The following is a 27,962-nucleotide window of genomic DNA, read 5'->3' as shown; positions in this document are numbered from 1 at the left end:
TACTTCTGGATGTATTTTGCAGGGAAGTAGACCTTTGTAGGGAGTATAGGGGGAAAAGTATGGACCAGGGGTTCTAGAGAACTTGGTGACATCCCTATGGCAGCAGTCGAGGGAAGGAATTGCCTAGAATGAACCCTGCCTAGGGCACTAGTCTGAGGCCAGCTGGGGAGAAGCAACAGCTGGTCAGTGATGCCAGCCTCAGAGATAGTCCCCTGAGTCCTTCTCCTTCCTCTTCTGCCTCCACTGCCACCTCACCCTTACCCGGCCCTTACCTGTGAGCACTGCGGGCTGTTATCATTGATGTCCAGAACAAAGATCTCCACGAGGACCGAAGCCTGGAACTTGCCGTCGGAAGCTGTGATTCTGAGCAAGTACTTGGCCGTGTGCTCACGGTCCAGGGTCTTCCTCGAGAAAATCCTCCACTCATCTCCAACTTGGCTGATGCCAAACTGGCCCAGGGGGTCTCCCTCTAAAAAGATGGAACAGAGCTTCCAGGAGCTGAGGAAAAGGAATAAACCAGGCTTTGTGCCATAGGTGGCTGCCCATGTGACACTTTTTCCAGGATTTCTAGGAAAGACAAAATTTTCCTCCCTGAATAAGGGACCCATATTTCTATTGAGTCAGTTATTTGGTTCTGGCTTCAAAGGCCTCCTATGAAATGGAATTATCACCGTGAGAAGCACCACTCTAAAATATGTGGCTGAGGGGCAAATTTCCTATTTTTTGTGCTTTGGAAGGCATTGTGGGGAAGTTAAAGGGAAGTAAATTTCAATTCTATACAAGAAATAAAGAAACACCATTTTGGGGCACCTGGGTGGCTTAGTTGGTTAAGCATCTGACTTCAGCTCAGGTCATGATCTCACAATCCGTGAGTTTGAACCCCGTGTCAGCTCTGTGCTGACAGCTCAGAGCCTGGAGCCTGCTTCGGATTCTGTGTCTCCTCTCTCTCTTCCCCTCCCCCACTCAGCTCTGTCTCTCTCTTTCTCTAAAAAATAAATAAACATTAAAAAATTAAAAACAAAAGCTCCTTTATGGCCACTGGCTAGCTGGTTCAGTCACTGGACAGGGATTGGGGTAATTTAAGTCTGCAATAGGTATCTATTGCTAGGGAAAGCAGCTTGTAGAGTGTGGTTTTAACGCCAGATCTGACTCAGGCTTGGAGTGCGACCTTGGTTGAGTTTCTGCCCCTATCTGGGCTTTGGTTTTCCTGTGTGTGAAGTGAGGGGACTGAGCTGGAATCATATCTATGAGTGTTTTCACTCCAACACTTAGGTCCTATGATTGACTTAAGGAGTCTTTCTGGTATCCACAACTTGATCTAGGCAGAATACACTCCACAAGGACAGTCATCTGACAGAGTTTTCAGGGATCATAAGACTACTGATGCCTTCTCCATCCTCTAGAAGCCGAGAACAGTTACAAGTATCTCCCTTCTATTCTTTCTACTTCACCTAAAGTAATAAGAGATCTTCTCTGCAAAACACTTTCCAATTTACAGGGGGCTGTCTGAGCTTTCTCAAGTTAGATCTTACCAGCATCCTTGTGAAGTGAATGAGAATAGGCATGCCAAGTCTATAAATGGAATCTAATAAGCCACAGAGCCAGGACTTAAACCCGTGTCTTAGGGCACCTCTTTCTAGACTTTTTTCAATGTACCCCAGTGCCGCCATTCCAAGACAAGTATTCTTACCTGTAATGTAGCAGGTGACCTGTCTGTTCTGCTCAGAGACATCAGCATCCACGGTTTTAAGAGTGGCCACGAGTTCACCAGGTTCACTGTTCTCAACCACAGATCCTCTATAGTCTTCAGAAGCAAATCGGGGAGCATTGTCATTCTCATCTGTAATGGAGACTTCAACCAGGACCTGAGAGGAGAGCTGGATGGTCCTTCCATGGTCATGGGCCACCACATAAAAGCGGTAGGTCTGGCGTGTCTCACAGTCAAGCTCCTGGAGCGTGGTGATCCAGCCAGTCTCACTGTCAATGGCAAAGAGCTCATGGATATTGCTACCAGGATCCACTGGCAGCCTGTAGCTCACCTGGCCATCATTCCCAGTGTCCTGGTCATTGGCAGTCACCTGAATGACTGAGGTCCCCACTGGCATATTCTCAGTGAGGACAGCCTTATAGGGATCAGCCTCAAAGATAGGCCTATTGTCATTGACATCCTTCACTTGGATATTGACAGAGACCAAGGAGACCAAGGGAGTGTCATTATGGGGACAATGTGCCATCAAATCAATCTGGTACCATTTGGTGGACTCATAGTCCATGGCCTTTCTCACCTTTAGAACTCCTGTGTTTCGGTCCAAGGAGAAGACACCATCCTTGTTGCTCTCTGGTGTGGTGCCCTGCACTAGACTATAGATGACTGGATCTTGAGCTGCCACTGCTTTAACAGAACCAATTTCAGACCCTTCTGGAAGATCTTCAGATGCAGAGAAAGTATACAAAGGTTCAGAAAATTTGGGCAAGGATACTTCATTAGGAACCACCTGAAGTCGTAACAGCACCAGAGAGTTCCAGTGAGGAGGCCCCCCGTCCTGGGCTTTGATTTTTAAGTCAAAGGCTCGGTTTTCCAATCCCACCAGGCTCTCTTTCACCTTGACAACACCAGTAGTTGGGTTGACTTCAATGACCTCTTCATCCAAGTCCTCCACTGAGTCCACTGAGTAGGTGACATCTGCATTCCGACCTTCATCTGCATCATAGGCCAACACCTGGATAACTGGGGAGTCTTTACTGACATTGGATTGAATGGACACTGTGTACTCAGATGCTTTAAATTGTGGAGGGTTGTCATTTTCATCCGTGAGGATGATCTTCACGGTGCAGAAGGCCACTCTTCCTCCTCCATCCTGAGCCATGACTTTAATGGCAATAACTCTTTCTGTTGAATTTTCCCGATCCAGTTTCTGCAGAGTGGTGATCTGGCCATTGGGGTTTATGGAGAACTTCTCACCTGCTAGTTTATTGATGATGGTATAATCTACAGTGCCGTAGGGACCACTATCTTTGTCTATGGCTAGCAACTCAATCACCTTGGTTCCCACCTTTGCATTTTCTGCCAATTCTGCCTCATAAACATGCTGCTGGAACTCTGGGCTGTACTTGTTGGCATTTGTAGTGTTGATATACACAGGCACAGTTGCTCGGAAGACCCCATCAGAAGCACCTACCCTCAAATTGTAAGAAGAGTCCAGGTGCTTTTTGCAAAGGTTGAACATAGAAATGATTCCTGATGAGCTGTTGATGGAGAAGTGCCTGTCCTGATTGCCAGAAAGAATCAGGTACTCCAGGCGGGAGGTATCCCTGCTGTCAGGGTCAAGAGCTTGCACTTTAAGAACCAGGTGTCCACATGTTGCCAGCTCACTGACATTGGCTTCGTACTGAGGTTGCCTGAACTCTGGGGGGTTATCATTGATGTCCGATACATTAACCACCACAAGGGTTTCACCAGTGAGTGGGGGATCTCCTCTATCCATGGCCCTGACCTTCACATGAAAGTGTTGTTGAGTTTCATAATCCAGCTCTTGAACGGTGGACATCTCCCCTGTGCTCCCATTGATCTGGAAGAATTTGGAAATATCTGAGCCATCCTCTACAATCTGATAGGAGACATCACGGTTCTGCCCTGAATCCTGGTCAGAAGCCAACAGTTGGATCACAGGGGTCTGGGCAGGCAAGCCTTCCGATACTGAAGTCGTGTAGACCAATTGAGAGAAAGTGGGAGGGTTATCATTGACGTCCTCCACCAGGACTTCCACTGTGGCTTCAGAAAATGACCCCAGAGCTGTGTCTGTGGCTCTAACTGTGAACACGTGTTTGGTCTTAGACTCATAGTCCAAAGGGCCTGTTACTGTTAGAACACCAGTCTTGAAGTCAGTGGTGAACAGCATCAAGGGCTCTTCCTCCACGATGTTGTAGATGAGTCGGAGTCCCTCTGGACTTCGGGCCTGGGTGTGGAGAATTGGGGTATAGAGTGTGATATTTTCAGGCACTCTCACTTTGTAGTAAGGAGTCTGAAACAGCGGGTTGGATTTATTTCTCACGGTGACAAGTACCTCTTCCTCAGTCTGGAGGGTTGGGGTGCCTCCATCCCGAGCGATGACTTTGAGGTGATACTTATTTAAAGCTTGATAATCAAAGGGTTTCTTCAGTGATATGTCCCCAAGATAGGGGTCAATTCGAAAATATGCATAATCTTCTGCAAATGCATATGTGACAGCACCATTTACCCCCAAGTCCTGATCAGTGGCAGATACCTGACAGAGAACGTCCCCTGGTTCTGTGCCATCTTGGATAACTGTGTAATAAGGTGCATGCTTAAATTCAGGGTGATTGTCATTGACATCCTCAATAGAGACCCTGACCAGAGCCTGAGCCACCCGCTGAGGGGTCCTGTTGTCCCTCAATTCCACCGCTACCGCATAAGTGTCCTGCTGTTCTCGGTCAAATGCCACACCTCTTGTCTGCAACACACCTGCTGACCTGACCATCCGAAACATATCTGTGCCATTCAGTAGGAAGTAGGAAAGCGTGTCATTCAAATGATTGCCCTGGGCACCAAGAATCACCAGTGCCTTTCTATCCTGTAAATTCTCCTTCACTGTTGCCTTATAGACGACCTGATCAAACTGCAAGCTTGTGTTAAGAGCCTGTGCCAAAGAAATTTTTACCAGTGCAGTGTCTTGATATAGGCCATCAGAAGCCCTGATGGTGAGCTCCCGAGAGACTCCCAGGAAAGCAGGGTTCAACACAGATATACGGCCTGTGATGGGATGGATGGCAACAGCTTCGTCAGCATTGCCAGTTTTGATGCCATAAGTGACTTCCGAGTCATCATCGTTGGCCTGCACGATTAGGAGCTCCATACCCCGATGGATAGGCTTCACTACCGCTACTTCATATACCTGATCTGAGAACCTGGGAGGGGAGTCATTTACATCTTTGACCTTGATGGTGACCTGGACAGGCCTGGGTGCAAATAAGATGGGGTTTCCTTGGTCATGGACGTAGACGCTGAATTGGAAAGAGGGCATGCTCTCGTAATCCATTTCTGATATGATGATCAGGGTTCCCATGCTGGGATCAATTTTGAAAAACTTCAAAGCCTCTGGCTCCAGAATTTCATAGACCAATAAGGAATTAGCTTCTTCATCACTGTCAGAGGCACGAATCACAAGGGGGTTGTTGTTTTCGTCCACGATCATGCTGTACAATGGAGCTGCTTCACTAATTTGGCCCACAAACACGGACTTGAAGAACATGGGAGCATTGTCATTTTCGTCAATGATGTACACAAGAGCCATGACATCAGTAAATGCTCCTGCCATATTGATGCCTCGGATTTTCAGCTGGTAAGATGAAATTTTCTCATGGTCCAGGTTCTTCTGGGTGGAAATGAGGCCAGAATATGAATTCATGGAGAACACACCATCTTTGTTTCCCTCTCTTAACTCATAGGTAACTTCTGAGGAGCTTGTAGCTGACACTAGGAGGACTGGGGAACCAACAGGGATTGATTCAGGGATCTCGACAAAGTACTCGGCTTTGGAAAAGATAGGGGCACTGCTATCTGATGGGTAAACATTAATGATCACTGTAGCCAGGTCATGCCACTGTGGGGAGCCTTGATCTTCTGCCTTGACTGTCAGGCTATACCGGGCATGATTTGCCTGACCGAGTTTCTGGGCCAGAGTGATGGTGCCTAGCAGGGCATTTATGTTGAAGAAACCCTCGCTGTTCCCTGAAACAAAAAACAAGACAAACTGAAATTTACCCCATGTTCAAGAGATACCAAGTAGGCTTTCTAGATCAGTAAAGAGGCTATCACACAAAACGTGGACAGGACAAAATCCACATCCTGTGCTATCCTGGATTTAGTTATGAAATGGTATATAGGGAAGACACCTGTTTTATAAAATACCTTACACAAGGCACATAGTAGCTACTCCATAAATGGCAGCTTCAATGATCACTCAGTCTTTGGGTCACAACTTAAGCTACAAGCCAAAGCTGTAGAAGGTCTTGAAAGCGAAGAAAGAAACTTACGCTTTGTAGGAAAAGAACACTCCACTCTGTATTTCGGTGGTGACTTTTATAGGAGAGACTTTTAAAAACCACCCTATCTGCTCCCCACATAGTCTATGGTGGGAAGGTCCTTGTTGGGCTTGGAGGTTGGGTGGGGAGAGACTGAACCCAGACCTTGAGGCTCCTGATCAAATACCCTTTCCACCACACCTGGATTTTCTAAATGTCAAGCATTCTCACATTGCCTTTATAGTTTTTTCAATATCCAGCCACCACCTTCGCAATTTTATACCATTATTGAGTGCATATTTTCCTTTAAACGGATTTGGTTTTTTAATTTAAAATATCTTAAAAATAATTTTTTTAATGCTCATTCATTTTGGGGAGAGACAGAGAGAGACAGAGTACAAGCAGGGGAAGGGCAGAAAGAGAGAGAGACACACACACACAGAATCTGAAGCAAGCTCCAGGCTCTGAGCTGTCAGAACAGAGCCTGATGTGAGGCCCGAACTCATGAACCATGAGGTCCTGACCTGAGCCAAAGTCAGATGCTTAACTGACTAAGCCGCCCAGGTGCCCCTAAATTTAAAATAACTTAATAGGCAACTTTTATATCACTACTTTAAAAAAGAAAATCCTTATTGCTTGCCATACATCAGAGGCTACCACAAAAACAAGTCAGTGGAAAAAAACATTTGGATAAAATATCTAGGTAAAATCTGGACAAAACCTATTGCTTGCTAAAGGATGTGAGCCTGAGATCTATCCTCTTTCTTTTGTAAAACTAGGAGTAGCAAGTGTTAGAGAAGAATGAGAGATTCGAGTACCCAGTGAAGCCTTTGTCCTTGACTAACCAGGAAGCCCCCGTGAAAATCAAGGGGAAGTATTTTCTCCATATCTGATTGCCTATCTTTTATAGGCCTTTTAAAATTTAATATGTAGGGGCTTCTGGGTGGCTCAATTAAGCATCTGACTTCGGCTCAGGTCATGATCTCGCGGTTCATGAGTTTGAGCCCCGCTTTGGGCTCTGTGCTGACAGCTCAGAGCCTGGAGCCTGCTTCAGATCCTGTGTCTCCCTCTCTCTCCGCACCTCCCCCACTTGTGCTCTCTCTTCCTCTCTCTCAAAAATAAACATTAAAAAATTGTAAAAAAAAAATAAAATTTAATATTTATTTTGCATAATAACATTTCAAATTTAAGTTTTGAGGAAAGTTCTGGTTATACAACATTATATGATTCCCAAAAAATAATGTTGAAAATATAATTAATTATATTTCCCCCCAAAATAGTGTCTCAAAGTTATTGCAGTTTTTAAAATCTGACTTTATTTAGACAACAACCCCTTCCTCCCTCCCTCCTGCTTGCTCTTTCTTTCTTTCTTTCATTTATGGTAAGAACAGATAACATGAGATCTACCTCTTAGCAAATGTTCAAGGGTATATAGCACAGTATTGTTAACTAAAAGCACAATGTCACATAGCAGATCTCCAGAGTTTCAACTTGCATAACGGATACTTCCCTCTCCCTAGTTTTATTGAGATGTAATCGACATACAATGTTGTACTGATTTAAGGTATACAACATAATGATTTGATGTACCTTTATATTGCAAAAGGATTGCCAGAATAAGTTTAGCTAACATCTATCATCTCACACAGTCACAATTTTTTTCTTGTGATGAGAAGATTGCCTATTTAATGCCATCATTGAGTAACACCTGAATAATTTTGCTCACCTCCAGGGGTATAGGTCTTTACTCTGGGAAGACCTATACTTTACTATTCTTGTTCTGTTTATCACACAGGGGCATATTTTATTATTTCAATAGTAACCAAATAGCCAGGCTTCATCACAAAACATTCCATCTGATTCTCCCACTCGTGGAAGCTATTCTCCAGCTGACTAGTGAGGTGATTTCCCAATTTGCCCTGTGATACAGACCCTGTTTCATCAAAAACAGTTTTGATAAGTAGACTGCAGTTGAAAAGTAGTTCTATTAAAAGTAGCCAAGTAAACTACCTGGGCATAATTATACTTTTTTATGTTATGCTGCTGAGAGAAAAAACTGGGGCACAAAATTGTATATTCACTTCAATCTTTGCTTTTAAATGTTTATTTTTGAGAAAGAGAGAGAGAGTCCACATGCATGCACACACGCAGGGAAGGGGGAGAGAGAGGAAGACAGAGAATCCCAAGCAGGCTCCGCACTGTCAGCGCAGAGGCAGAGATGGGGCTCGAACTCACAAACCATGAGATCATGACCTGAGCCAAAATCAAAAGTCAGACACTTATCTGACTGAGCCATCCAAGGTACCCCCCCCCCCCCAACACACACACCCAATCTTACTACTGCAAAAATATGCATAGGAAAAGATAAGAGGGAAATACACAAAATTATTTTGTGTGGTGAAAACTATGGCTGAGTGCTATTTTCTTCTTTATTCCTGCTTCTCCCATGTTTTAAAAAATGAGCATGTGTGACTTCTATAATCAGAAGGATATTTTAGAACAAGTCTTAATTTATCTATAAAATAAAATTAGTACCTCCATCAATGGGGTTGTGAAAGAGATAAAATGAGATAAAAGATGTGATTATGCTTCATTAATCACAAAAAGTAAGCAATTAATGGGTTAGAATTTGTATTATCATTCTTCAGTGATGTATATATAGACTTCTGCCACCTGGCAAGGTATAAGAGTTTCTGTTTCTTAAAAAAAAAAAATGTAAAAGCTCTGATTTCTGGAAAGTATATAGGCAGTAAATGAACATTATGCTCTATGAGTCCCTTTGCAACATCTAGCTCGCTGAGTTTTACTTTTATTAAAGATCATTAAGAATTATCAAACATTAAAAATTATCATTAATGATCATATTTGGATACTAGATATTATCATTTTTGTTTCTTTAATTATTTATAATTAACATGTATCAATGATAGCAATAACCCCTGGCATTTGTATAATATGTGACAGTTTACAATATGTATTAATGCACATTTTCTCTTTTTCTCTTTACAAAGACTTTCTGGTACAGGGGACATCATTCCCAATGTTGAGAGGAAGAAAACCATATAATAGATATGAAACAATGATACGGCCTTAACAGAAAATGTTACTCCTAAATGTAACTCCTAAAACTGTGCCATACATATTACAAAGTATTTATAGGTCACTTCTATTGTAAAGGCACAAAGATATTACAAAGATGTTACACGGACTCCATAAGCATCCTTTATATATACATTGTTGCTGAATTTATATAATATGTCTATAAATTCTCCCGTAACTTAAGTAGTCCCTTCGTTATTATTCTTACCATTTTTGGAAGTGGATTAATTTAGGTTATTATAATCCCAGAGAATGCTCTAGAAATGGTATTTGCCAAAGCTTAGAGAGCCTGGCGTCTGATTCACTTGCAAATTCATGCCTCCGGTGGTTTTTCTTATTGCCAAAGACTCTTCCCTCATGCTCTGGACTCATGGCCAGCCTCTCACCTTTCAGGAAGGAGTAGCGGACCTCGGCATTGGCTCCCCGGTCACCATCCATGGCTCGGACCTGGAGCAGCTCTGTGCCAGGAGCCGTGGTGTCAGGAACACTCGCCTCATAGTAGAGCTGGGTGAAGTGGGGTGGGTGGAGGTTTCCAGCCTCCACGTAAATAGACACCCACACAAAGTTCCTCTTGATGGGCATCTCCTGGTCTCGGACCTACGGGCCCAAGGGGAGAATGCCGTGAGCCGCAAACGGAATGGGAGGCAGCAGGGTTACATGAAGGGCAATGAAATAGAATGCCAGTGAAAGATACATCCAACTGTAACTCTGTGTTGCTTTAAATTTTGCTCTCTTCAAAAAAATTGTTTTAATGCTTATTTTTATTTTTGAGAGAGACAGACAGACACAGAGAGACAGAGTGTGAGTGGGGGAGGGGCAGAGAGAGAGGGAGACACAGAATCGGAAGCAGGCTCCAGGCTCGGAGCTGTCAGCACAGAACCTGACACGGGGCTTGAACCCACCAACTATGAAATCATGACCTGAGCTGAAGTCGGACGCTTAACTGACTGAGCCACCCAGGTGCCCCTGCTCTTTTTTCTTTTTAAATTAACTTATAAATTAGTGATTATTAGGCTTAGCTGTATTCATGGACTATCCCATTTTAGGAGAAAGACAGAAAGAAGTACAGAAACCGTATTTTCCAACTGAGGTCTCAGATGATATTTCTTCAAGATGTTAACGTGTTATGCAGGGGAAAAAATTCTATGGTCAACTAAATTTAGGGGGTGCTGAATTAAATGATGTTAAAGTTTTCTTTGCTGCAGGACTTTGCAGAGCCTTTAATATATATTAATGTGCCCAGAGGATGATAACCTAGCATATAAAATCCTGCTCCTTGAGTCAGGAGGGCTGGATTTGATTCTGGTTCCATCATAAAGAACTGTATGATGGTGAGTAAGCCCCTGTGGGCCTGTGGTGTAAGAGGAGAGAAATGGGTAGGATCCGAGCTGGGACTAGAGTGTGACACTTGAGGCACGTAGGGCGTAGATTTAAGGAGGCTCACTCTCAGGGTCATAAGGTGTGGGCACAGAACCCTGAAAGTGAGTCCTTCTTAGTTTTTTGTGCCCTGCCAACGCCTCTCTTGCTCACCCTAGTGCTTGCTCTAGGCGGGAGGGTCTCTGGGTCCTCCCCAGCTCTGACACCATGGCAGTCTGCATTGTCGCCATGCGGTCATGGAGCAGGGATAGAGCTGTTGGGGGGTGTGTGGACTGAGCCCAGAGAAAGCCCAGGTTGTAGGAGTTTCCTTGGCAGCTCTGTAATCTCTTTCTTTACTCTCAGGCACCCCTTATGGAAGGTGCCTCTGGCAGGCTGGGAAGTGTCACATCTCATGTCATGCATCGTCATGAGCATCAGCCTACCTGTCTAATCAGGGAAGAGGGGACCTTCAGCGTGCCTCCAAGGGCGCCCACCCCCACATATCCACATGCAAGTGCATCTTTCCTGGTTTTTCGGCTTACTCACCATAACTGTCAGCGTGTGCCGGGAGGGGCCCAAGCCAAGGTCCAACTTCCCCACGGTTACCAGGACACCACTGCTTGGGTCCAGCTGGAAGAGGCTGGCACTTGCTGGGTCTTGGCTGCCATGTATGGTGTAGATGAGGCCTTTGCCCTTGTCTGGATCCGTGGCCTGAACTCGGAGGAGCTCCACCCCAGGCAGTGTGTCCTGGGGAACTCTGACCTCATAATGAGCCTCCAGGAACTGGGGCCGATGGTGGTTGACATTGGCAATCATGAAGATGTAGACCTAGGGAGAATGAGAGGGAAAGGTAGCCTGTAAGCTCTAGGGGGTCCGTGACCTTGTCTGTCTGGTTCTTCACCATACCATCGGTGCCTAGAACAGTGCCTGGCACACAGCAGCCACTGTATAAATATTTGTTGAATGAACGATACGATTTCAAAATCACAAGGCTTTGAAATAACGTACAGTCCAGTGGTTTTCAAAAACAAAATTTCGGTTAAAAGGACCTTTTCTTCAAGTGAATTTTTTAATGAAATTCCAATATATGAAGCAGGTAAAACTCTGGCTGAAACCACCATAGAAATCTAGAGCCCCCACTGACCAGCATGCCTCATACCCCTGGCAGCCTCTATGGAACTCTATCCTTAATGGAAAACTGTTCATTGAGACAAAGCCCTTCGTTACACAGTGGGAACAAGAATTCTCCCAAGAGCACAGAAGTAGAAAATCTATCAGATAAGACTGGAAGGCAGAACCTTAATTCCAAACTCGGCATCTTCTGAAGTACACCACATCCACTGAAAGCCTTGTGTAGCTTCTTCCCAATGAAGGAAGCCTCCTGTCCCCTCTCAGCTCAGGGGGTCCCCAGTCAAGCCTCTAACCTGAGTGGCAATGGTGTGGGACCCATCGGTCACCTCCACGGTCAAGTTATAGCTCGACCTCCTCCTTGTGTCGAGAGGCCTAGCGATGACAATGCTTCCTGTGGTCTTCTCAATGTCAAAGTCCATGTCCTGGTCACCACCTGGAGTGGGGGTGGGGAGGGGGAGGAGCACACACAGCCTCAGTGATGGAGACAGTAGGAGAGCAACGGGATCTGTCTGGCACGTTTAGAGGAAGGGGTCGTAGATCCTGTCAAGTTCTTGTCAAATTATTATCAAGATTTGAGCAGTGATACAGAAAAAGGTAAACTTATAAGGCCTGAAGAGTGGCGGAGGAAGACCAACGTTTGCCATAGAACGTGTTCTGCTACCAGGATGGTAAACACAGGAGTAATGGAGCTCTACCCCATGGCCTATAGGACAGTTTGCATAGCCTAAAGGTGCCTATGTGCAGGAGAAAATGAAAATAACTCTGTTCAGGGTGCCTGGGTGGCTCAGTCGTTTAAGCACCCAACTTTGGCTCAGGTCATGATCTCACGGTTCATAGGTTAGAGCCCTGGGTCGGGCTCTGTGCTGACAGCTCAGAGCCTGGAGCCTGCTTCAGATTCTGTGTCTCCCTCTAGCTCTCTGCCCCTCCCCTGCTCACACTCTGTCTCTCTCTCTCTCTCAAAAATAAATAAACATTAACAAATTTAAAAAAAAGAAAATAACTCTGTTCAAGAGGAAATTGATGCAATAAACTGTAAATATCTAAAATGTAGAATTAGCATGCAGCTATTTAATTGTTTACTCAACAGAAATCTGTTTAGTGGCATGGAAATATGTTCATGTTATATTTTAAAAGGTTATAAAACAACATTTTAAGTGTGTGTGTGTGTGTGTGTGTGTGTGTGTGTGTAAAGAAAAACCACTAAAAGGAAAGATAGCAACATTTTAACAGTGGATTATCTTCTGATTGGTGGGGGTTTTGGTGATTTTATCATCTTCTCTGCATTTATTTGTGTCCTCTAAATGTTCTACAGAGTACATGTGTTAATTTGTGCCAAAGAAAAAGAAAAGACAAACAAGAGGAACAGTTAGTCAGAATTGAAAGCCAATCCAGGAAGTCAAAAATCTTGGGACAGGTGTACATCCAATCTCTGAACTAGGCTGAGAATCTCTCTAATTGGACCCCAAAGTTCGTGGTACTGAAACTCTTAGATATTCTTAACCTGGAATCCCTGGCTGCGTTTCAAGGGATCTATAAATCCCTATATTTGTATTCTCGTGTGTGTGTGTGTGTGTGTGTGTGTGTGTACGCACGTGTACATGTGCACACCTTTCTGGGAAGAGAGCCTAAGCATTCATTAGATTCCCAAAGGATTCCTCAGATTCTCAGAGGGGTCTATGCTCCCCTCCCCCCGGATATTTTAACAAAATCTTGGTTTAGAGACAAAAGAAATTTCAGAGAAGACCATGAGAGCTTGGACCCAAGTGTCTCCTACAAAGAGAATGGACCCTTTCCCCTGATCATGAGGACGGAACCTGGGATTGGAACATGAAGCATGGCCCCAGGGACAGCGGTCCTCAAGCCATGGTCAACGATATCAGCTCTGCAGGGATCTCACACTGAGGCAGAAGAGGAAACACAAAACTTGTGCTTTCTCCTCTGACTGTCCTAGGCACTTGGAGTAACTGGGGGACTGTCCCACTCTGGCTGGGGTACCAGTGAGGCCATGGAGGCTCGACCTGAGATCACAGCTGGTGCGGAAGGCAAGATTGGCAGGAGTGGTGCTTCTCCTCACCAGCTGCCCCAGAGAACAAGGGCAGAGACAGTCACCACTCACAGCCAAAGGAGGGGCTTCCAGGGAGCGTGACCTGAGTGAGCGCGCTCAGAAGGACCGTGCTGTGAAGACCGGGCCTGGGCTATACGGATGGAAGGGGCTGACCCTCCTAGGGTCCTCACCGGAGATGTTGAACCAGAAGAGACCGGGTCGGCCCTCCACACTGATGACCCCCACCATGTGGTTCACGGGGTCCGTCTCCATGACTGTAAAGCTGTAGTGGGCCTCGTCAAAGGCCAGTGGTATGGAGGAGGGCCGGGGCTGGGGGATCCACTCGATGTGCAGCCGGACACTGGCTGAGAGTGGTGGCTGTCCACTGTCTGTTGCTTTGACCTGAAAAGAAGCCAAAACTGAAATTGAGGCCTTGTCTGCAGGGCTGGGCAAGAAATAAGAAGACCCAGGTGGCCAGGCGAGAGGCAGAGCATCTTGTGACTGCTGGAGCCGGCCTCCCGTCCACTCGTCCATTCATTCCACACACACAGCAGGAAGCCCTGATGTCAACAGGCACCACGCTGGTTGCTGCAGGTGCAGTGGGCACGAAACAGGTGACCTGCTCAAGAACTTCACGCGAGGTGAAAAAATAATCAAGCCCCTCTTAACGGAAGGCTTGCTGTGTGCTAGTTCTAGAGCTGGGCTTGGCACACACGGGCCCTTCTTAACAACCAAAACCATAAATTAGACGAGACTTTACGGAGCTCTCACTAGGATCAGGCCCTGCTCTGAGTGCAATATCTGATTTAATCCTCATGACAGCCCTGAGAGAGGTCCCGTTACATCTCCCTTTGCAGGAGCAAATGGGCTCAGCACGGGGAACTCGGCTGCCCAGGATCGTCTGCCTCACCAGCAATGAGGCTGCTGGGGTTTGGAGTCAGGCTGTCGGACAGGAGAGGCCATATCCCAACCGCTTGCTATATTGGCTCCCTACAAGGAAACTGTTCTTATCCGCATTTTATAGATGCTAAAACAAAGGCTCAGAGAGGTTAAGTGGCTTGGCTTTGGGCAGGTGTAAAATGGCAGAGCTAGAATTGGAACCTAGGCTTACTTTGATTCCAAAGCCTGTGCTACTCTCACCAAAATCCTTATCTCTAAGAACAGATCAGGTTTCCCAGGCAAGGACCCTATTGCCTTCAAAAACAAAGGCCCAGAATTCTGATCCTTTGGCTGACGCTGGGGCTCCCATTTCTCTGGGAGAAAGCCAGGGAAGGGAATAGCACCTCCACCATGCCTGAGGGCTGTCTCCCTTCTCTTGTATCCTCAAAGAAAATCCCTAACCGGTTATGACACTCCCCGCCACACACACACACCACTCACTGTTAGGATGTTGTACTCTCCAGCTGTGAAGGTGTTGCTGGATGACACCATGCCTGTGGCTGGGTCGATGCTGAAGCTCCCCTCATCACTCTCCTCGATACTGTAGGTGACCCTGCCATTGAGACCCTCATCAGGGTCTGAAGCCACCAGCCTGTACACAGGCCCAGGGGTTGCCGGGCTCAGCCTCTCTGGAAGGCGGACATTGAAGAGTTTGTGGGAGAACACGGGGGGGTTGTCGTTGACATCTAAGATGCGGACCACCACCCTGCAGGTGGACTTTAAGGAGGGGTCCCCGTTGTCCAGCACGGTCACCTGGGTACAGAATGGAGTATGAATTGCCAAGTGCAAAGCAGTGAATATGCATCACCACCCACTGCAACCCTTCTCCTATCCCTGCCTTGCACAGCCTGGAAACATTAGCCAGGCTGTGTTTTGGTATATACTTGTGATTTTCATTATCATAACTTCACCTACTTGGAACCCAGCTCTCTGGTGACCTCGCCCACGGGAAAGCCAGCAAGAACAGAGAAGCCGGAAAGAATTGGAAGAAAACAAAGCCACAGAGGCTCTAGAGAAAAGCTCATGTTCTTTACTCAGGAGGCCCATGGGCCATTTCTCGGAGACCATTTACTTTTTATTTGCTTGTAATTCTCATAAGCTTTGTTCTCTGGTTTCCTTAAGCTACTGGAGGTTAGAAAAAAAACAAATGGGAAGATGTTTATGAAGGAGTGGGTGGTACCTTTTGAGTCAGACATGCCGACCGATGCATGAAATAAAATCCAGGGCAAGAGAAAAGGCACTAACTACTAAAACAACTTCAGAATCAAGGGCTATTTCATGTAGGGGCAAATCGTCCCATGCATCAAGGGCCCCGAGGGCATCATACAAGATAGGACATTTCCACTCTAAGTGGTTCTGAATTTTTAAAATATTTTGGTGTTTGAAGAGAAATACCTCTGCTGAGCTAGGGAGAATGCTTGGTCCCTAGAAGGCCGTTTAGCAACTGCTTACTAATAATACCTGTCTCTTTCAAAGGGTAGGTGCAGAGCCTGAGAGCATAGAAGGCCAGTTTATTTCAATTCTGCTGAAGGAATGTGTGTCCCTCCCACCTGATGTCTTTAAGACTGGAAGAGATGCCCGCTCATCAGTTATGGATAGCTCCAGAGGGGGCATAAGTAGATTCCTTCTGATTTACTCCATTCTGGGTCAAGACTGATTCCTCTTGTTGGAACGGGCACCAGGGATGTTTACGTGATTTTACAAACATCCTAGAGCCCACAGATCTAGAGAACAAAGGTCTGGGCTTTCATCTGGGTCTGTACTGACCTAGTGCTTGACCTTGGGTATAGGGATGGGCTGGAAACCAGACTCATCAAGTACACAGCATGTGTGTACCACTCCCTATTCCTGCACTCACCACAGACATTACTAATCAATCAGCACTTCCTGCCCAGCCCAGACACGGTTTCAGATTCCTTCCCTTCCCAGTGCTGGAGAGCCAGGAAAGACCCTGAGAGTCTTCACCACCAACCACAGCAAGACTCAGCTTAAGAAACTCCTCCGCCCTGAGCCTCAGTCACATTACTGAGATGCGCATGTGGCCCCAAGGCCTGGCTCAGCTTCTGCTTGGCCTCCTTCAGGAGGTTTTTGAATCCAGTGAATGAGTTCACCACCATTACTCACCTCCAGGATGTGTTCATCCTTGTTCTCTCTGTCCAGCTGCCGGGCTGTGGATAGGAGACCTGGGGGAGAGGCGGAAGGAGGGACACCTGAGCAAAGGGCTCCCAGGGCCACTTTATTGAGAGTGTGTTCATGGATACATTTAAATCCTAGGGCAGAATTTTTCTGGTCTTTGGAGAGCAAAGGCATTAAGGGGAAATGGGGCCCTGAAGGAGGAGAAGGGGAAGTGAGGAAGGAGAGTACAGCAGAGACCATGGGATCCGCAGGTGTTCCCACCTACGTCCAGCTTTCACCATTAGAAAGGATGCTGTGGGGGCACCTGGGTGGCTCAATTGGTTAAGCATCTGACTCTTGGTTTTGGCTCAGGTCATGATCTCATGGCTTGTGAGTTCGAACCCCACATTGGGCTCTTCGCTGACAGTGCAGAGCCTGCTTGGGATTCTGTCTCTCTCTCTGCCCCTGCCCCACTCGCTCTCTCTGTCTCTCTCTCAAAATAAATAAATAAACTTTAAAAAAAGAAATAGTAAAAAAAAAGGGGGGGGAGGGATCTGTGAGCAATGTATTATTGGGGGCTTGGGGGCAGGGAGGCAGCTTGTGTCCCCTGGCTCCTCTCAGCTTGCCTGTAAGTTGAGGAAGGTGGATTTGGGTGTCTGTGAGTCTAGTCTTGATTTCCTGTGGCACTATGGCTACAAACTGCAGGCATCTGAGGCCAGAGAGGAGAGAAAGTGCCAGCTGTCTACGGCCATCAGGAAAGTCAAGATGGAGGTGATGCTACAGGTGATGCATCAGCACTGGGTAGGAAAGGTCTCTTGAATAAAAGCAGAGCAGGCAGGGGTCAGTGGGTCATCTGAAACTTTCAGCAAGTTTTTTTTAATCTTGTTTAGGCAATTAAATGATGGAGTCATGGAATGGAGTGTGAGGAAGGGGGCTCAGTGAGGGGAGAGGGGATCTGGTACTGGGTGGAGACTCCCGGTGCTGGAAATGGGAGCACGTGTGAAGAGTGGCCTCTGTTAGAGAAGTGTTACTGCCTTGTGAGGTAGAACCAAGTCACCCTGACTTTTTCTTCCCTGACGGAGGGCAGGCATGGGGGGGGGGGGTGGAGCAGAGAAGGTTCCTGGAAAGCCCCACAGCTAAAGGCCCTTCCAGTCAGGGAAGAAAGACACACTTCTCTGGGCCAGTGTGAATATTGTCCCAGGTCACCTCACTCAGCTCATCCCCAAGCTGAGGGGCCTGACGGGGAAGGGCCCAGGATCCCGGGCCCCCCAGGAAGAGTGCAGGGACGAAAGGGCCTCAGCTAGTAAACCTTCCTTCTGGCCCAGTCCTGGCTTTCCTCCTGCTTCTCTCTCTCCATCCCCTCTTGTCCCTTTCTCTTCTCTCTCTCTCTCTCTCTCTCTCATTTATCCCTCACTGTCCTCCTTCTCTCTTCCTTACCCCTCTCTTCCTCTCTTCCCTCCCCTTATTTACCTCTCTGAATATCCGACATTGTCTGTCTCTGGTTTTTCTTCTCTCTCTCTCTCCCTTGTCTCACCACCGCATCCCCAGACCTTCTAAGGGCCAGTGTCCCTGGAATTGCTGCCTATGGCTTCCTGGATCATTGCCTCTGTCGTCAGCCTCATCCTTCTCTCTGAGGTCAGCGTCAGGATTCCCAGGGAGTGCCTTGTAGAATGGGGACATGGCAAAGCCGCCCCCATGGGTCCTGTGTGAGGATCCTTCCTGGCATGAGGTGGACCCTCATCATGTCTCCTCCCCAAACAAATGTTTCCCATCACCCATCTCAGGCCCGTCTTTGACTTTCCTCTCCCTCATCCAGTGATTCTCCAACACCTGTTGATTCCACCTCTAATGGATTCCAGATCCTTCTACTCCATTCACCCTGCCCTACCACAGTCTAGATCTTACTCCAACCACCTTTGCAGCTCCCTCTCCTTCAGGGTCCCAACAGCCAACACTCCTCTGTGTCCAGCTCTGTATAGATCTATATTGATTAACTCACCTTAATCTTTACAATTACACAGGAGGTAGCTATCATCATGTCCATTTTACTGGTGGGAAAAGTCAGGCATAAAGCAGCTGAGTAACTTTACCTACCTCTTGCAGTTAGTAAGTGAGGGAAGTTGGGGCATCTTGGTGGCCCAGGGGGTTAAACATCTGCCTGACCCTTGATTTTGGCTCAGGTCATGATCTCATGGTTCATGAGATCAAGCGTTGCATCAGGCTCTGTGCTGACAGTGTGGAGCCTGCTTGGGATTCTCTCTCTCTCTCTCTCTCAAAAATAAATAAACATTTTTTAAATTAAAAAAATAAGTAGGAGGAATGGGATCTGCATTTAGACAATTGCCCTACTTGCTGTCCCTTCCTCCCTGCTGGCTATTGCTTCAGTCGCTCTCCTTGCCCAGGTGTCCTTGCAGACTGCTGTCAGTCCTTCTCACCCTTCAGCTCAGCATGGCCACCCCTGCTCCATGAAGCTGTTGCTACTGCACCACACTGAGCAACTCTCCCTCTCCTCTGGGTGGCTGTGGCACCGCATCTACACATATCTTACGATGGGCTCGTTCGCACTGGCTCTCTAGTTTTTTATACCCAGATCTTCATGCTCTTGATGGGTTGAGTTCCTCAAGGCCCCAAACTGTGTTTAATTATCTTCACATCTCAACACAGCACATAGTTTAAATGCTTCATGAGGGCAGACACCTTTAAACATTTGTTGAACAAAGGAATGAAGCTTGGGCTTCACTAGAGATGGTTGATGCTGGCAGAGATTCATTCATTAATGACTCTCTTATTTATTGAAGTCCTACTGTGTGCTAGGTACTGAAGATATTAAAGAAGGAAAAAACAATCAAGGTTCCTTTTCTAGAAAGCCTTTGAAGTTTAGTGGAGGACATAGATAATTAATGGAATAATCACACACATGAATATAATGTTCTGTGAGATAAGTGTTTAAAAAAGAAAGGAGTAAGGGCCCCTGGGTGGCTCAGTCAGTTGAGTGTCCGACTTCGGGTCAGGTCATGATCTCATGGGTCGTGAGTTTGAGCCCCGCACATTGCTTTCTGCTGTCAGCGTAGAACTGATTTTGGATCCTCCGACCCCGCCTCTCTCTCTGCCCCTCCCCTACTGGTGCTCTCTATCTCAAAAATAAATAAACATTAAATTTTTTCTTTTAAGTTGGGGGGCAGCACCTGGTTGGCTCAGTCAGATGAGCATCCGACTTCGGCTCAGGTCACGATCTCATGGCTGATGAGTTCCAGCCCCGTGTCAGGCCCTGTGCTGACAACTCAGAGCCTGGAGCCTGCCTCAGGTTCTGTCTCTGTCTTTCTCTGCCCCTCCTCTGCTCATGCACTGTCCCTCTCTCTCTAATACAAATGAACATTAAAAAAATGTTTTTTAAAAAAGTAGACTGAGCTGGGAGATGTATTATAGTGTCAGGAAAAACTGTAAAGAAAGAATGGCTGGGCTGGGATCTGAAAGAGGAGTGGGAGTTAGCCAGACTAAAGGAAAGGAAAAGGAACTTCTGGAAGAAAGAACCGTGTATGCAAAGGCCATGTGTCAGGAGAGGGCACAGACTGAAACAGGCCATGTCGTCGGAACCACAGTGGTAGGATAAGAAAGGCAGGATGAAGCCCAAAAGGTCCACAGAGACCATGTCAGACACAGCGTGGGAGACATGGCAGGATCTGGCTTTATCTTAAGAATGTGGGGGAACCATTCAAAGTATCCAGGCAGGGAAATGGGATGATGTAATGGTGGTGATAAGAAAGGGGGGCTGGGGCCTCCACGCCTGACTTATTATTTTATTTTTAAATGTTCGTGCTGGTTAAAATGTCTTCTCCTCAACTGCAGGAAGACTAAGGACATCTCTGTTCTCTGGGGCATTTTGCCAGACCCTGTGTCAGGGAACTGTTGACAGTAAACAGGATGGGGATTTGGAAGACATTGAGAAGCCAATGCCTTAGGTGAGAGACCTCTTCTCTCTTCTGCAAGGTCGGGGGGGGGGGGGGGTGGGGGGGGGGACAGGATGTGCCCAGTGAGAGCCAGCTTAGGCCCGTTTTCCAGGGTGAAAGGATCCTTCTTAAAGGACTAATACATTCCTTGAGATCAAAGGTTAACAGGAAAGGCTCCAAACAAATGTCCCTGTGCAAATAGATACTTGCGTCCTCCACCCACCGTCTGTCCCAGGACTTCCAGCCTCTTGCTCCTCCTCATTTCCTTCTGTCTGAAGGATGGGGAGCTAGTTTCTCCCTTTCCACCTCCTCCAGTCTCGCCAGGGTTCTGTCCTTCCAAGAATGAATTATTGGAGCCAGAGAATAGGATCTTGGGTTCGGAGGAGATAGCGTCTGCCCTCTCTGCTATCATATCGCTGTCCATCCTCTAAGAGAAAGATGTGGCTTTGGAGACATATCCACAGCAGCGGGAGCTGGCTCTCAAATTCCAACAGCGACAGGAGCCAGGCAGGTAGCCTCAGTTCGAGAAGCAGGCTGAGGGTAGCACAAGAGGGAGGAGGGGCCCATGGGGACCAGAGGACAGGCACCTGCTCTGCATGGAGAGCTGCTGTTGGCTTCAGGTAGTTGAGGCCCTGTGCAAATGCGAGCTCAGTGTGGCCAGATCTCCTAGTTCTTTACGATCCACCGGAAATCTGGAGTGTTTTGTGCAGTTTTCTAATTTTTAAACACTGGCAACAACTTGAAAAATCATTGTTTAAGACTTGCACAAGCCAAACAAAACGCCTTTGTGGTCTATGAACCACCCACCGTCTTGCCCCAGATGGCCTTGGGCCAAGGATAGATGTTTATGAGATGGTTGACTCTACTGGAGTGGATCTCCACTGCCACCGCTCTGTGGGCAGGCTTGAGATCGGTTTAGAACTAGGGTTAAGATATTGGATCTGTGGCTGTGACTGGGGGGAGGGGTCAGTTTGGGAGCACTCAGAGATCTGAAATAGTCCCAGCATGGCCACCCAGGCATCCTGCTTAGCTTTCCTAGGCCCCAAGGAAAGAAAGCCAATATATTCTTGTTTTCCCAGAGAGATAGACTGCACAGCAGTGGTTCTCAAACTCAGCACCCCTGAGAATCCCCCCGGATATTTTGTTAAATAAAAGATGGGTTTCTGGGCCCCAGCCTGTGGTAAGGTGGGGCCTGAGAATTTGAATTGCTAACACGTAGGCAGGTGATGCTGAGGATGCTGGTCCAAGACCAAACTGTGAAAAGCACTGTGGTAGAGACTCCTATTCAGCCAGATTCCTGAGGTCCTTACCTGTGAGCGGGTGAAGAACAAAGAATCCCATATTGTTCCCACCGGTGATGTTGAAGGTCAGCTTCCCTTTGGAGCTGGAGTCCGGGTCCCAGGCATCCAGCTGAAGCACAGAGGTGTGCAGGGGGGCATCCTCCCGGACAGAGGGGTAGAACACCGGCCTGGACATCCGGGGTGGGTTGTCGTTGACATCCGTAACCTCAATGTAGACTTCGGTTACGGAAGAGAGAGGTATGGAACCTCTGTCCACTGCCAGTACCGTCAGCCAGTAGCAGGACACAGATTCTCGGTCCAGGGGTGCCAGAGTCTGGATCATACCTAGGGACAGTCGAGCACCAAACCCCAAGTCTTTTAGAGCTCACAGTAGCTTTCGGAATCACTTTACCTAACGGTCCCCGGGCGATACTGTGGAAACAGGAGTGTTCCACAGGAAAAGGGACCTGCTGTCGATGTGGTGTGGGAGCTGCTGAGTTAAACACACACAAGTCGTAGCCTTGCTGTAGAGCCTCTCAGAACCGTTCTCTGCTAAGATAAGCCCATGACAGTTGTCCTTAAACCAGTTCCTTCAAGTTTCAAATAGTATAGATACCCATTTAAAGGTTAGGGATCTGATGACTAAATTGCTGTTCCCCTTTCCAGCATCCTTATGATTCTAGAGACCTCACTTGATGCCTCAGTTTGCTCGCTCCACAGATTGCTTACTATGGGCCAGCACTGTTCTAGAAGTCGAGAGTCCGACAGTGAGCACAAGAGGGGTGCACCCTAAGTTCTCATGGGTCACGCTCAGCCGGAAGGACTTGTACCAGAGGACAAGGCCCATGCTCACAGCTGTCGTGGGGCAGAGAGGAAGGAATCTCACTGTTTTGTCAGCTGGAGGGACGAAGGCCCAGAGAGAGAACGTGATTTGATCAAGATCGTGTAGCAAGTGGGCCTGAAGAGCAGAGTCTCTTTTAACTGACTCTCAGTCTAATGCTCTTTCTACCACATCACCCTGCCCTTCACCCTGGAAATAAATCAGCCATCAGATTGTAAGCTCTTTGAGGACAGTGACCTACCTTTATTCACCTGGGACCTCCCCCAAGGTGTCAGTCTCAGAATCTCACAAGCAGAAGGTGCTTGTGAGTGTTTGGTGAATTGCACTTATTTTCTATGAAGCTTTAAAAGGAATAAATAGGGAAGTTCAGTCAGTTAAGCGTCCAGTTCTTGATTTTAGCTTGGGTCATGATCTCTCGGTTCGTGAGTTTGAGCCCTGGGTCGGGCTCTGTACTTACAGTGCGGAGCCTGCTTGGGATTCATTCTCTCTCTCTCTCCCTCTCTCCCAAAATAAATAAACTTGGGGTGCCTGGTTGGCTCATTTGGTAAAGTGTCTGACTTCAGCTCAGGTCATGATCTCATGGTTCATGAGTTTGAGCCCCGAGTCGGGCTCTGTGCTGACAGCTCAGAGCCTGAAGTCTACTTCGGATTCTGTGTCTCCCTCACTTTTTGCTCCTCCCCTGCTTGTTCTCTCTCTGTCTCTCAAAAAGAAATAAACATTAAAAAATTTTTTCTAAATAAATAAGTAAACTTTAAAAAAGGGAGTAAATAAGCTGGTGCCAACTTTTTGGAGGGTAATTTGGAAATTATGTATTAACATTGAAAATATGCATTATCCTTTGACCCAGCAACTGCATTTTTAAGAGTTTTCCCTATAGAGACTCATGCATATGAGTAAAAGTATATGATCAAGGATGTTACAGCTAGATGATAGAATAAAATGCAGCCATTAAAAAAGAAGGAAAAATATAGGTACTGATACGTAAGAGATCCTGGTGTTATGTGAAAAAAAAAAGTGTTGCAGAATTAGTGTCTTTTGTATAATTTTCTCATATAATAAAATGAACAGTGATAAAATGTCAGACACAAAGAAGAAAAATTTACAAGATTATAGACCAAATTGTTAATAACGATTATATCTAGGGAGATGGGACACACACACAAAAAAAACATTCATATTTAGAGGCATCTGGATGGTTCACTCAGTTGAACGCCCAGCTCTTGATTTCAGCTCAGTTCATGATCCCAGGCTTGTGGAATCGAGCCCTGCATTGGGCTCTGCACTGAGCCTGGAGACAGATTGAGATTTTCTCTCCCTCCCCCTTTGCCCCTCTCCCCCACTCTCTCTCTCTCTCTCTCTCTCTCTCAAAAAATTTTTTTAAACATTCATTTTTAAATTATATATAAAAATTTATAGCCATGATGCATTACTTTTATAAGCATATGCATATACTGTATGTTTATGTGTGTGTATAAGTATATACACAAATGCTAGTGAGATGGTTGATTTGACTTCAATGGATACACACACACACACACACACACACACACGCGTGCGCACATATATACACATATATATATATCTCCAATATGATAAAGATTAATTTAAAATAAAATAAAAGGGACAAGAAGGAGAGTCCCTATTTATTGCCTTTTCTTTTTAGCCTGGAGCCTGTCTTCTTTCAGGACAGCCCCTGATCCCTTTAGGCCCATCCTCTCCAAGCACCTGGCACTCCCGTCCACCCCACTCCCAGTACCTGTGTCTTTGTTGATGCTAAAGGCTGCAAGACTGGTGCCAGCCCTCAGGAAGTACTGGAGCTCCCCATCCAAGCCACCATCATCATCGTGGGCGGCCACTACCATCACCTGCGTTCCCGAGGGACTGTTCTCCTGCACCTGGCCCTGGTGCACAAAGGAGGCAAAGCGGGGAGGGTGGAGATTCTCATTCACATCCAAGACTATTACTTCCACGTGGCAGAGGGTCCTGCGGGCCAGGGGCCGCCCACTGTCACTGGCCCACAGGCTCAGATTGTATCCAGCCCGCCTCTCAAAGTCCAGCTCTCTCTCCAGACTGAGCGCACCAGTCATCGGGTCCACCTGGAAGGTCCCGTGGGCATCATCCAACAGGACATAACGCACTTCTCCCGCAGGGCCCACGTCAGGATCGGAGGCATCCAGAAACGTTAGAACAGTCCCGGGGGGCAGATCCTCTGGGACTTTCAGGCTGCTGAGTTCCGTGATACACTGAGGAGAGTTGTCATTGGCATCTTCCAATGTGATTTTCAGGTCAGTGACAGAGAAGAGCTGGTGGCCCTTCCTGGGCTGATCCCTGGCTTCCACCTTGAGTATATATTGTGGCTCTGATTCCCGGTCCAGGTGTCCTGTGACAGCCAGCTCCCCAGTGAGGGGATGGAGGGAGAACTTCTCTGTGGGGCTTAGCAGAGTGTAGCGAACCCTCCCATTGTCATCGGAATCGGCGTCTTTTGCTTTCAACTCGGCGATTGTGGTTCCAACTTCTGTGTTCTCCGAGACGGTTATCTGGTACCCAGCAGGAGGAAATCTGGGGGCATTGTCATTCCAGTCTTTCACATTCACTGTCAGCAGCTTCCAGGATGACTTCTGGGGAGTGCCCAAGTCATACACTGTTACATTGAGGATGTAGAAATGGGTGGCTTCATAGTCCAAAGGGGCAGCTACCGTGAGCAGCCCTGTCTCCAGCTCAATGTCAAAGCAGCCCTCGTCGTTGCCGTCTGCAATCACATAGACCAGTTTGCCATTAAATCCAGTATCGGGGTCAGTGGCTGCCAGGCGGGCCAGGGAGGTGTTGACAGGAACACGTTCAAGGATGTCAATGGACTGTGGGAAGTGGTCCTCAAACTGGGGCGTGTGATGATTGATCTGATATGCACTTAAGGAAATGAAGTCCTCATCACTGGAGTCCTGGTTCTGAAACCCAACAGAATGGAGGATGGCCTTTGTGAAATGTGTCAATACTCCTGTTTTATCACATGTTACAGGGACCTCAAAACGAGGATCTTTCACTACAGTAACATTCAGAGTTGTGGGTGAGGCATAGTGTTTCCCATCTGAGGCTGTAATTTTCAGGGAGTAGTTGATGGGTTGACCAGTAGTAGTATGATTCATAAAAGAGCGCTTGAGGGATATCACTCCAGAGAAATGGTTTAGATCAAAATACCCTAGTTCATTGCCTGACACAAACTCGTATTTTAGGTTCTGCAGCTCGTCCACATCTATAGCGGACACAGTCATTAGTGATTTTCCTACCGGCCAGTCTTCGTGGATAGACCCAGTGCAGTTGACTTGCTCAAACATAGGCTTGTTGTCATTCAAGTTCTTGAGCCTAAGAGAAATAGACACTTCCTTTTCCTGGCGAAATGGGGAGCCCCAGTCTGATGCCCGCACCCGGAAGGTGTAAATTCTTTTCATGAGCTCATAGTCCATGGGTTTGGAGGTGGAGATAATCCCCAGGTAAGGGTCAATAGAGAAGGGCACAGCTTTCGGGCGAGTGATGGAATAGGTGACGTATCCATTCTCCCCATGATCCCGGTCTGTGGCAGTAACTGTCAGAATGCTGGTGCCTGGAGGGATGTTCTCATCAAAGGTGCCATCATAGGAGGACCTGTTGAAGATGGGGGCATGGTTGTTACAGTCCACTATATCAATGACCACGGTGGTGGAGGCCAGCCCCGGTGAGGTTCTGATGTGTAGCTGGTAGTGGGCTCGGTCATGGAAGTCCCTGAGCTTCGTGGTGGTGATGAGCCCAGTGCGAGCATTAAGTTTGAACCCTGCACTCTCTGAGGACGGCTCTAGAACATACTGCAGGTTGGGGAAGGCTCGGGTTACTTTCACCATCACCACGCGGCTGCCAGGCGGGGAAAACTCACTGAGCCGCACTCTGTAAACAGCCCTCTCAAATTTGAGGGAGGCCAGTTTGGAAGGGGGTAGGTGGAAGCCCCTGATCTGGGAATGAGAAGAAGGCCCGCTCCCACTCCTGGCCTGCAGGCTGAGGTTGAAGCCATGAAGGTGCTCCAGCCAGTTGATGTCTTTGACAGACACCAAACTGAACTCACTGCCGCGGGCGTAAGACTTGATGGCTTTGAAGTACTTTCCAGGGTCACCCCCAACTATCTCTAGCGAGTCCACTTCGGCGCCGGAGCTATTTGCGTCTACCATGACGGTAGCGTAGGTGGCACCCTCCTTGCTGTCCGGCGGAGCCACCACCACTGAGGTGATGGCCGGGGGCTTCCTGAGGGCAGGCTCCACGTGGATGACCAGGGCAGCCAGATTGCCAAACCCGTTGCCCTCTGAGATTTTCCGCATGCGGTCCACAGCCAGCACCTGGAGCTCGTACCTCCCTCGCCAGGTGACGTTGAGCTTCCCAGCCAAGGTGACCACGCCGCTGGTGGGATGGATGGCGAACGTCTCCGACCTTGTGTTGAAGGCATAGTAGAGCTTGGCATTCTGGCCCAGATCCGCATCTGTGGCAGTCACCTTGCAGATGGGGCTCTTGAGGGGCATGTCCTCAGAGATGGTGACTCGGTATGAAGGCGGGGAGAAGAGGGGCTTTAGGTCATTCTGGTCCAGGATGTGGACCACCACCCGGGTCAACGCTTCTAACTCCAAGGTCTTCTCCGTGGCTTGGATGATGAGGGTGTAGCTGTCTCGCACCTCCCTGTTCAGAAGGGCCGTGTTACTGCTCTTTGTTCTTATTCTCAGAAAGCAGAAGTCACCCACCACGTATTCCTCTGTTTTAAACACATTGGCCATGTCCCCGGAGATGATCCGGTACCGCACTGCCCACTGGGGCTCGGCGAGGTAAATGCCCATTTTCACGGAGCTCTCCACGTAGGTCTTGGGGGCAGAGTTTTCGTAGATGGTCGCATTATAAAGAGAGTGTGTAAAGCGCCAGGCGGAGGAAGAGGGGATCCCTTCTCGGGGCTTCTCACAGGTTGTACAGCGGAGCAAAAAAATGACAAAGCCCAAGAAGGCAATAATCATGATGGAAAAACTCCTGAAGCCCTACGCACACACACAAAAAAAGGTATGAGTTAGTAAAGAAATGGTTCCTACTGCGATGGTTCTTAGCTGGGATGATTTTGCCCCACAGGGGACACTTGGCAATGTCTGAAGACACCATCAGCCATCCCA

At 47.4% G+C, this 27,962-nt stretch overlaps 2 protein-coding genes across 3 annotated transcripts in view; one reads left to right on the top strand and one right to left on the bottom strand.

Annotated features, from left to right (window-relative positions):
• SLC36A1 (solute carrier family 36 member 1) overlaps positions 1-27,962 on the top strand; it is a 170,693-nt gene that overhangs the window by 98,753 nt on the left and 43,978 nt on the right. The window lies entirely within an intron of this gene.
• FAT2 (FAT atypical cadherin 2) overlaps positions 1-27,962 on the bottom strand; it is an 83,504-nt gene that overhangs the window by 34,047 nt on the left and 21,495 nt on the right. For both annotated transcript variants that reach the window (XM_027077495.2, XM_053199939.1), the window contains exons 2-11: positions 24,551-27,833; positions 21,984-22,298; positions 16,736-16,794; positions 15,053-15,364; positions 13,864-14,074; positions 11,922-12,061; positions 11,044-11,325; positions 9,528-9,738; positions 1,691-5,749; positions 273-469 (exon numbers count right to left, since the gene is read on the bottom strand). In XM_027077495.2, coding sequence (XP_026933296.1) covers positions 273-469; positions 1,691-5,749; positions 9,528-9,738; positions 11,044-11,325; positions 11,922-12,061; positions 13,864-14,074; positions 15,053-15,364; positions 16,736-16,794; positions 21,984-22,298; positions 24,551-27,812 — 9,048 coding nt within the window. In that variant the 5' untranslated portion in view covers positions 27,813-27,833. The remainder of the gene's footprint in view (positions 1-272; positions 470-1,690; positions 5,750-9,527; positions 9,739-11,043; positions 11,326-11,921; positions 12,062-13,863; positions 14,075-15,052; positions 15,365-16,735; positions 16,795-21,983; positions 22,299-24,550; positions 27,834-27,962) is intronic.

The sequence above is a fragment of the Acinonyx jubatus genome, chromosome A1 (assembly GCF_027475565.1).
Source record: "Acinonyx jubatus isolate Ajub_Pintada_27869175 chromosome A1, VMU_Ajub_asm_v1.0, whole genome shotgun sequence".
NCBI classification, from domain to species: Eukaryota; Metazoa; Chordata; class Mammalia; order Carnivora; family Felidae; genus Acinonyx; species Acinonyx jubatus.
Note: the sequence above shows the minus strand (reverse complement) of the source record. Positions and strands in the feature narration are given on the sequence as shown.